The sequence below is a fragment of the Charadrius vociferus genome, unplaced genomic scaffold, assembly GCF_000708025.1.
Source record: "Charadrius vociferus isolate BGI_N301 unplaced genomic scaffold, ASM70802v2 scaffold398, whole genome shotgun sequence".
NCBI lineage: Eukaryota > Metazoa > Chordata > Aves > Charadriiformes > Charadriidae > Charadrius > Charadrius vociferus.
Genome location: NW_009649571.1, coordinates 570,522 through 581,074, shown reverse-complemented (window position 1 = coordinate 581,074; position 10,553 = coordinate 570,522). Strand labels below are relative to the sequence as shown.

The 10,553-nt window shown below is 59.4% G+C and overlaps 1 protein-coding gene across 1 annotated transcript in view; it reads left to right on the top strand.

The window, feature by feature from the left end:
• Positions 1 to 10,146, top strand: part of EXD3 (exonuclease 3'-5' domain containing 3) — a 209,262-nt gene extending 199,116 nt beyond the window's left edge. The window contains exons 20-21 of the mRNA XM_009890307.1: positions 754 to 847; positions 9,812 to 10,146. Of these exons, the coding sequence (XP_009888609.1) occupies positions 754 to 847; positions 9,812 to 10,146 (429 nt within the window). The remainder of the gene's footprint in view (positions 1 to 753; positions 848 to 9,811) is intronic.
• The last annotated feature ends 407 nt before the right edge of the window (positions 10,147 to 10,553 follow it).

Sequence of the window (10,553 nt, the reverse complement as noted above, 5' to 3'; positions counted from 1 at the left end):
CCAGCTGCGTTGCTCCCGGCGAAGATTTAGTGCCCATCACTTCTGGCTGAGCACGTTCAACTGTCAGCTGCACCCTGGACTCAGCCTGAGGCACCCGGCTGCGGGTGCTCCTCAGCGGTGGGGTTTGGGGAGCTCCTTCAGGGGTTTGGCTCCCTAAGGGCCAGCACCCACTGCGTGCAGGCACTTGGAGACCTCTCCAGGTGTGTTTTGGCAAACCAAAGGTGGGGTTAGAAACCGTGACTCAGCGCTGGTGGTGCTGCGGCAGAGCCGGGCCGAGCAAAGCCAACCAAAACCCCAGCATGTCTTAGGGTCCATGGCCACCTTCCATAGCTCCTGTGAGACAAGAGAGAACCAATCTTGAAGTCACAGCTTTGGGTGTCTGCTTGACATTTTAAGGCAACTTCATCTTCTGATCTTTTCTGGCATTGTGTAGGGGGTTGAGGTCTGTCAGGGGCAGGCAGTGGCACTGCAGACTGGCATGAAGCTTGGCTAAGCACTGTAAAGATGCAGTGCCTCTGGAGAAGAGGTTCTTGTGGCTTGTGAACCCCAAAATTTGTGTCTGGTGCCGTTCCGCCACCGCCCTTCGGTGGGACTGGCCTGGCCCCAGTTTCCCCCTGCCATGACGTATGCGACTGGGGACTGCCCAGCCTCTGCCGGGGGTGCGCAGTGCGGGGCTGTGTGCTCCAGGCAGGCAGAAGATGCCTGGGGAGCACGGCCGGCATCTCACCACCCTCCCCTTCTCTCTTCTTCCAGGTGTGCAACTGTGACAAGTACCTGAAGGTCTCGAGGGAGAGGATGAGGCAGCTGGTGGAGGGCAGCAGGCAGGCACCAGGGGACGGTGACGCAGGTAAGCAGGTGGGCGCTGATGGCTGGGAGTGATGCTCCGACCCCGACCCCTCCCTGCACTCCTGCCTGGGACTCCCTGCCCTGGGAACAGTGCCCTGGCACCGTCCGGCGCAGGCTGGGGGACTCTCAGAGAGGGAATGTGGCCCCTTGCCACCCTCCTTTCTCTGGATGCGGACCCACAGAGCTCTTCCAAGCTGGCTTTGTGCCTGGTTGAGCTTGTGCACACCAAGCACAGCTCCCAGCCCACTTCCCTGGCTGCCTCGTGCTGCTCGGCGAGGTGCTGGGTTGTGCATGGGGTTGCCCAGCCCAGGGTGGTGTGGTGACATGCCAGTGGTGGCTCAGGTGACAGGCTAAGGCCATCACTGCCTGACATGGAACTCAGCTTGGGCTGTGCAATGCCTCCCGGCTGCCTTTCTCGCCTGTGTGGTAGCTCCTGACCTAGGTCAGGCTGCGGGAGGAGTGAGTCAGTGCTGCCGACCCGGTGAGGATCTGGTGGGCTTTGGGGAGGGAAAGCCTCCTCCATGCCCTGCCCCGAGCTGCACTGACCCGCAGTGAGCCATGTTTTGTTGGTGAGTGACACCCACCACTGGCACACCAGGATGGAAGTGCTCCCCTCTCGCAGCTCTGACCCAACCCAGGCTCTGTCACCAGCTCTCGCATGCGTTGTTTGCAGTGCCTCAGTTTCCCCATCTGCTTGATAGGAGAGAGTAGTGCGAAGCGGTGGCTGCCGGGTGCTCCCAGCCAGCTGTGGCTTTGCTGGCAACCGCACGTGTGGCTCTGGGGATGAGGGACGTGGTGGGGTGGCTTTTCCCATGGTGCCAGCAGCCTGGGAGCACTGCACTTCCCGAAGGGCCAGGGCATCCTCCCCAGCGGTTTCTCTGGTGAGGGCATTCACTGTGTGTGTACCCAGCGACCAGCTGGGCCTGTTCAGCCAGTTTTAGAGTATGGGAAATAGAAATGCTGTGGTTTTCATTCAGCTGTGTGAGTGGTTTCCCCTTCCCTCTTCGGGAGGGAGATGATGGAGCTGGGGGGCTCTCACACAACACCATCGCTCCTCCGCACAGGCTCTTCAGGGACCACCTTGTTCTACCCTTCACACCATGTCTGCAACACCCCATGTCCCCGTTGTGCCATGCAGCCTCTCACCAGGTCCCCTGTGTCCCTTGGGGGTCTCCTGGGGAAGGACCCCTGTGTGCTGGGCCAGGTAGGAGCCCTGCGCTGGCCACATCGGGCATGACCTTGTCAGAGAGCATCCTCTGGTGGGGAGCACCCTCCCACACGGAGCGCTTGGGGACCAAAGATGCCACAACATCCTCAGAGGGTTGGAGTTTTGCTGCAACAGAGACATAAAATAGAAGCTGTGATTCCTGGGCAGGTGGGCATAGCTGGGCAGGTGGGACCCAAGCCAAAGTGAAGACCCCTGGCGACTTGCCAGGGAGGTCCCCTGTGCCCTGGGGCTCCGGCCACCCTGGGATTTCCGTTTCTATTTATATTCTGCCAGGTGCTGCTGGGATTGCAAGCATCAGTGTGAGCTCGACTAGGTTGTCCCCAAAATGTCCCACTTTGGGTCAAGTTTTGTGGCAGAGAAACAGGGGAAGGGTGTGATGACAATGTCCTGTCATCACTTGGTGGCGACAGTGGTGGCAGTGGGACAGGCTGGGCTGGGCGGCCAGAGAAGTGGGTTCATAAGGAAAATTTCAGTCATTCCCTGATTTCCTTCATATTTTCCATCTGGAGCGGGCTGGTGACAAGGCCCTGCTCTGCCCTCGACCATGGCCCAATGCATGGTGCGGGGAGTTCGGCACCCACAGCTCCCAGCTGCTCACCCACACCTGGACTGGCCCCAGCTCCCTGACTCCAGCCCAGGCAACATCATCTCATTTGTGCCACCACGCATGGATTAACCCCTAGGACTGTGGCCAGATGCTGCTTGGCAAGAAAATGCCCTTTTCCCACTCCCGCTTCCCAGGCCAGGAGGGAGCCTTCTCACAGGGGGGGCATCACCTCTCCAGGGAGCAGCAGGAGGGTGCAGCGGGAGCCACAGATGCCGGGACACCCATCAGCTGTGGATGGGGATGGATCCTGCAGGACCAACCCTTGATGTAAGCCTGCGCCTGCTCAGGTGCTCCTGAGTCCCAGGGTCCGGCAGACAGCCCGGGGCTGCTCATGCTTTGGCTGCAAAACTTGGGCCAGCACCACTCTGTTTGGCTCCCGGATTTTTATGGCAAGGCTTCCAAGTGATGAAAGGCTAATTGTTCATCCTGTAATAGCTCACTCCAACTTGGACCTAGGACTTTCCCAAGTTTTAAGGAACATTTTCCCTGACACAGCTGCATTTGCCCTGCATGAGAGCTTTGATGGTAGTGCTGGAAATAGTATCAAGCCTGGGCAGCTTTGCCCCACGATGCCTTTTTCCCAGTGGGATGCTCTGAGCAGCTCGAGTGCCTGGAGCCAGCAGGGGATGGGGCAGAGGCAGCAGTGCTTTGGGTCACCACAAGGCACAGGATCTCGCTAGAGGCTGTTGGCATCATGCGGGCTCCCAAATGACCCCAGGGGATGGGATGTGTCACAGGCTCTGGCCTGGGGAAGCCTCTTGCTTACTCAGTGTGGTAAAACCAGCTGGAACGGGCTCCAGTGCTCGGGGGATGCTCTGCCAGATGAAATCTGGTCTCTGGGAAAGGTGAGGATGGAGCACATTCGATCTGGTTAGGATTCGCCAAACAGAAAAGGCTGCTTTAATCATAAAATCACCCCTTGGTATCTGAAACATTTTGCAAAACATGCAAACATGCAAACCAGGCATGCCAGAGCCTCTGCTCTGTGCTGGAGAGAGGTGGAGGAGCAGTTGCAGTGCCTGTGGGGAGCCTGACACAGCACCCTGGGGACCCACAAGATGGATCAGCGTCCTCCCTGACCAGCCAAAGCTGGTACTTGAGACCAGCGAGATCTGCACTACCCATCTTCTCCTCCAACATCACATCCTGCAGGTGCAGAATAAGCCCTGGGCAGCCCCAGGAGCAGCCAGGATGTCCCCATGCTGGGTGGCAGGATGGCGTGGGGCTCGCAGGGCTCCAGGCAGCCCAGCTGGGCCACCCGCCTTGCCCTTGCCAACCTGAGTGGTGACTTGGGCTTTCCTTCCCTTCCTGGCCCTCGGCTCCGCAGCAGAGCTGGGGTAGAAGCCAGTGGAGGCAGCGTGCAGGCAGGCAGAAGGAAGAGCTGCATGACCACAGTGCGGGGAAGGCTGTGCTGCAGCTCCAAGCCAAGGTGACACCAGTTACAGTGCTGGGTCCGTCCTCTACAGCCACCACACTGGGTTAGCTGAGGGCATGGGCTGGTGGGACCCGCTTCCCTTAGGCAGGGACTCTGATGCACAGCAGGAAGAGTCCACTGTGTGTCCAAAGCCCTGAGGCTGGATTCAGCTTTTTCCTACTATGCTTCCCTGTTCTACAGCATTTGGCTTTGCCATGAGCATTGCACCCATCTTGCTGCCACATAGGAAGGGCGGGCGATCCCTCTGCTGTCCCAGGAGGGCTCTCACACCCATGGAGCGGCCCGGGCATCCTCGCTGCTTCGGCACTGGAGCCGGTGTGCAGGAGAGGCCAAGGCACCCCAGATGTCTCAGGCTGCAGGGAAAGGAATGGGTCCCCAGGGGGCTGCACTCATGGACCTAGGGGCTCCCCAGCCCCTTTCACCCTCAGACCGGTCAAGCCCATGCATTTAGGCTCTCTTCCCTCCGGGGCACAGGAGCATGCTCATGTCTGTCCCAGAGCAGGGCAGGGATGGGGACAAAGGAGCTGCAGTACAGGGTTGGGACTTGGGGCTGTGATGGTGAGACTGGCCAGAAACACCCCCGAGGCTCGTCTGGGACATACTCTGCCAGCCCCCCCTCTTCAGAAGAATTTCGTTTGCTCATATGAAAAAACACTGCCAGGCTGGGAAGCCGGTGATATTTTCATGGCTGTGGGTTGGCAGATCCCTGCGTGTACCCACCGTGTACAGCGGTGTTGTGCCGAACACTCACTGGGAAGGAGCGAGGGACCCCAGTGCTGGGCGCGGGAGCCGGCAGGGTTTTCTCCCACAGTGGTACGGGGAGATGATAGCAACTGAAGGTGCCTCTTGCCTTGAGCTCATCCTCCCTCCTCCGCCCTGGGAATGTCTTAAGATCATGGCCGGGCTGCTGCAGCCCAGGTTGCACAATCCTGGGTCCTTTGTCCTTTGCTTATCTGCCTTATCGAGGAGGAAGAGATAACCAGGCATCTTCAGTGCCCTACAATCCACTGCGTTTCTCAGGCTCGTAACTCCTCTTATCGGGTTCCATCTCTCACCGAGGCAAGGTTTCCCATGCACCTTTGTACTCCAAGAATGCTCCCAGGTCTGCTTTCAGCCTTGTGCAAAGCCTTTTACGATGTGCGCTTTCTCCAAAACACCTCAGCCTTAATTGCCTAATTATGGACGAGTCTCCCCTGTGTGTGGTTGCGATGACAGCTGGGTGCGGCTGCTGGGCTGGGAGAAGGGCTCTCGGTTTGCACAAGTGCTGCCAGACCTGAGCACCTCTCGGTTCCCGTTGCGGAGCCGCCTGAGCCAGCAGGGACAAGCACCCGGCTCTGCGCCCCAAGGCCTTGGTCTTAGCTGGGGTGACACAGAGGGACCTGGGCTAGAAACAGGGCCTGGGGGGCAGGATTTCGTGCAGAAGTACCTGGCTCCCCTGAGGAGTTTGTGTTACCTGATAGAGCCCCGACATCAAAACCCCAAGGGTGCCCAGGGCTCACACGCACGGGGTCGGGTTGTTTCCAGCCAAATCAGGGCTGTGTGGTCTGGGAAAGGGGAATGGGCATGGGTCCAAAGGAGGTTTGCCCCGATCCTGCTCTGTTCCACCTTCCCAGGCCCTCCCGTGCCCCCCGTTCCACAGTGGGGGGTCCCAGTAATGCTGACCCAGGACTCTTGTGTTGCAGCCAACAGAATAGACTGTAGGGACTACAGGTCACCGGTGGCCTTTCAATATGACCCCCGCACCGCTAAGGGCCTCTCTGTGGGCAGGGGAGGGTGAACATCCTCCTGCCCACTGCGGGCAGCCCGTGCTGTGCCCCCCATCCCTCCTGCTGGGCTCCGCCCCAGCATCTACCACCAGGACCTTGCAGTGGGCCACACCAAAGCTGCCTGGTTTTTGGGCACTGGGAAACATGCAGTGCCATGGGGCGTGAGATGTCGCTTTGCCGTGGGTCTTCCCACCGCCTCAGTGCTGGTGGCCGGGGGCTGAAGGAAAGGGATCCCTCCCGGGCTGGTGGAGCCCCTGCTGCACCCCACCTCACGGAGTGTGGGACCAGCTGAGCTCTGGCGTAGCAGTGACTTGGGCACAAAGGAGGGCTGCTGCAGATGTGACAAGGACGTCTCCTGGGCTGCAGAGGTGGGATCCCACCACTGAGGGTGGTCTTGCTCAGCCTGGGGAGGGACCTGATGCAAAATACACAGAACTGGGGTCCTGCAGCATCCCCTTTCCCCTGGGCACGGCAGCACTCTCTGGGAGGTGAGACGTGTCCGTGGGTGGGAACAGCAGTGGTCTGTGCTGTTCCCATGGGGTATTAATTCCCACGGCTGAGCAGGGGTGGGCAGGAGCTGGAGATGCGGTGGGCAGCAGGTGTGAGGGCAGGGGACGGCCGCAGCTCACGGGGAGGGCAGGAGGACATCGCTCTGTGTTGAGCAGAGCTGCCAGGTTGGGGCCGGCACTGCAGGATGGGGACAATCCTTGCTGCCCGTGGAGCTCTGCGGCACTAACACGTGTGGGTGCTCAACCCCGGGGTGCTGGGGAGGCTGCAGGGCGCAGCCCCCTGCCAGGCTCTGTCATCCCCAGCAAAGACCCGGGCAAGAGGGGGAGAGGTGAGAGAGGCAAAAGGGCTTTTTATTTTCAAGATGTTTCATAATGGGATTATTAGTTCCCAAGAGGTGTTTCGAATTGATTTGGTAAGGAATCGCTTTCATTTCTCCTCCGCAGAGATGCGGTGGGAATCTAGCCTTTGGTGCAAAACACTGCTGAGCTCTGGAAGCTGTAGATCTGAAAAACTCCCGGCACGTCAGAAGGATGGGCTCATCTCCCCTCAGCCCCATGCACCCCACACACGCCTTTTGCTCCGTCTCCGCGGTGCACAGCATCTGGGCGAGCCGGGCTGCAACCCTGTGGGAGCAGCCACTCTGCTGGGGAGAAAGGGGGAGAAAAAAAAAACCTTCTTCAAAAAATCCCCCTTTTCTCCAGGAAAACCCTTTTTTTCTGGGACATCTGACCTTTTCCCGGTACACTTTTCACTGCGTGCCTGGCTGGCACCCTGTGCCTGGCGCCCGGTGGCCCTTTCACCACGGCGGTGAGGGGGGCGCAGGCATCTTCAAAAGCCCTGGAAAGAATTTGGTGGGAGGGGGAGAAGGGGTTTTACAAGCTCCCATTCAAAAATGGTCACTTTGAAGTGATGTAGCATTTTCAACCCTTTGAAGAGCCACAATTAGGAGGGGGCTGGTGCAAGCGAAAGGCAAAACTACTGGGTGACATCACGGCCTTTCTCTCCCCGGGCTTTTAAGGGATGAACTTTTCCTTCCTGCCTGCCTTTTTCTCACGAGCCCAGGGGGATGGGATTGGGGTGTTTGGGGGAGTTGGTGGTTTCACCCCCACTCCATGTGGGGAAGGAGGGGTCTGCAGTTTGCTTTGCCCACCAGCAGCAGGGCGGCTGATGGAGCGTGTCAGAAGGGAGAGCAAATTGCCCGGGACTGCTGCAGGAGCATCGAGTGTCCCTGCCCCGGCATTGGCAGGGCTGGGGTGCTGCGAGGTCGGGCCAAAGAATTTTTTAGGTTGCACGGTGGGGAAAGGTGTTGGCCGCTGGTGCTGGCTGCTGGCAGTGTTGCTTCGATTACAGTTGGATCTAAGAGTGCCAGCCGAGGTGCAGGTCCCTCCCATTGGGGTCCCGGAGGCAGATGCGGAGGTCTGGTGCTCAAGAGCAGGCACGATGAATAGGAAAGGGGAGGAAAGGCAGATTTGTGTTCCGCGTGTTACAGACCAAAGAAAGACAAGTGATGGCCCAGGGTTTTGCACGGAGTCTGTGGTTTGGGTGCTTGGAGGTGCGTCCTGTGAGCTGGTCCCTACATGTCCAGGATGAGGCCACCCTATGCCGTTGTGTAGCTCAGGGTGAGGACAGAGTCCCTGCCTTCTGCCAGAGGGATCTGCCACCCCCTGACGGCCTCTGTCCCCCGGGAACAGGGCTTGTCCTGCATGTCCCTGCTCCAGCCAGCTCAGGGATCTCCTGAAAGCAGCCCGGGTGCTTCACCACATGCTAAAAATTGGAGAAAAAGGGAAACTGAGGTCACTGTTTTTTCCCCCAAGAATGGGTGTTGGTGTCCCAAGCAGACACAGAGGATGAAGGAAAGGCACGTCTGTAAGCGTGCAGGGTGCCTGCCAGGGGTGCAGCGATGATGAGCCCAGTTCTTGGCTGGTGGCTGGAACTGGGCCTGGGGCTGCTTCCCCTCGTGTTGTGGCAGTGGGCCCCAAACCTCTGCCACTCCTGGGCTGCATGGTGGTCTGGGGCTGGTCTGCAAAACTGCCCTGAGAACATCTCCCTGCACAGCCTTGACCCTGAGTGTGGCTGTTTGCTGGGAATGGGGGTGGGGGGGTGGGGGGGTGGCCATGGCCCACCAGCTTCGGCTGGTTGTCTCCTCTGAGGAGGGGTGGAAGGTCTTGGGGAGCTCTGGGGAGCCCCCCTGAACCAGGGGTTGGTGCCAGCTGAGTCTCCTGCACCTCTGCTTGGCTGTGGTTCTTTCCGCTTGTGCAACGGCATGTCCAGGCCGTGCTGTGCCATGTGGGGTGGCTCTGCTTGGACTGGGTGGCCATTCCAGGGCTGTCCTCAGCCTTGCTTTCTCCCACAATGATCTCTAGTATGTCCCAGCTCCTGACGGTATTGGGATGCAGGGAAGAGCCAGCTGGGAATGCTGGCACAGCTGGCTGTGTCTCCCTCTGATCCTGGAAAGGGACAGGCTGGACGCCCCAGAGGTGCCGCTGGAGCAATGCAGGATGCCTTTGTTGTCTTAATTGATGCCTGGGCAGGACAAGTCGTCCTCCCCAACTCTTGCCAAAAATGAGTCATCCCACAGCAGTAACTGCAGCCGGTGTCCCTGGCTGCCAGGCATCCTGATGGATGGGAGGCAGCTCAGCCCTCCGCTTCCGCTGCCGGATCCAGCGACCTGCCGTGCCCTGGCCGCGGGCGGTGGGAGCCTGCACCGAGCTGCCAAAAATGTGGTGAGGTTTGTGGCACTTAGTTTGTGGTGGCATCGATCTGCTTTCCCTCGGGCCAGGGCTCCCAGGACACGGCACCCCACTGTGCCCTCTGCCCAGGTTGTGTGATGGGAGGTGGGTGTCACCTGTACCCCAACACCCACTGTCCCTAGGCAGGCTGGGACAGTTCTGGGTGTCATGAGCATGCAGACAGCTATTAATGGTGCCTTTTTTTTTATTACAGTAGCAGTAAAGTCTTTCCTGGCTGTTTGCTTGCGCTGTAATGCAGCCTTGGGGGGGGGGACAGCCCATCTCGGAGAGCAGCCTTGCCCAACATGCGACAGAGAGGCAAAACCACTGCACCCAGTACAGCAGCAGCACTGGTGCAGTTACCCAGACTGGAACAGCTCCCAGGATCACAGCAGACCCTGCTGCTGCCCAGGCCACACTAGGACACATCGAAGGAGCTGCAGGAGGTGCCGGGCAGGTGCTGGGGAGCAGGAGGCTGCACGGGTGCCATGCTCAGGACTGGCAGCTGGTGGATGTTGGTGGCCACCTTCTCCCAGATTCACAAGATGCTCCTCCCTGGGATGCAGGGCAGAGCCTGGACTCCCTGCAGGGATGACGGGACCCTCACAAGGGTCATTCATGTGGCTGAGCACAGACCCCACTCATCACACCAGTGGCAGATGGTTTATCTGCTGTCTCCTCTCCCCACAGGCTGCCTGGCGAGGAGCGAGGAGAAGCCCACCCAGGGCTGTGATGCCACCATGCCAGCCTGCAACGCTGCCTGTCCCGGTTACACCCCGTATGGCATGTGGCTGGAGGGGCCAGAGCAGCGCAAGGCGTCCGTGGTGCTGGCGGGGGGCACAGTCCTGCAGGTCGCCGCCATCCCCCCCGGGGTGCTGGACAAAGCCGAGCTCACCGACTTCTATTGCTGCACCCGCTGTGGGAAGGTGTTTTGGGAAGGGTCCCATTTTGGACGTGTCGTCTCCCAGTTTCAGGATGTTCTTGTCACCACCAGGGATGAGCAGAGCATCTATGAGCTGAGCTGAGGAGGGACATGGGGGCTTGGGATGGCTCCACAGCAGGATGGGGACTGCAGGGAACGCACTCCCAGATGAACCTCAGCAAATTTTGGGCTGTGGGTTTGTGGTGTGAGGCTGGAATACGAGAGGGAGGGCTCTTGTTTTGGGGTCCGCTGTGAAGGGGACTGTCACTTTTGCACCAATGGCTCATGACAGCCCAAAAATACATGGCCTCCATGAGATCATTAAATCAGAGGTGACCGGGGAACAGACCTTGTGCTTTATTTCTGCCTCCCTCCAGGCTGGGCATGGTGAGAGGGTGGTGGCAAAGCTCTCCAAAATGCCACTCAGGCAGTGCCAACACAGTGGGAACCATCAGGGCCCTGCACCCTTGCCCCAGTGCACCTCTGACAGGTTGCTCACGCTGGGGAGCC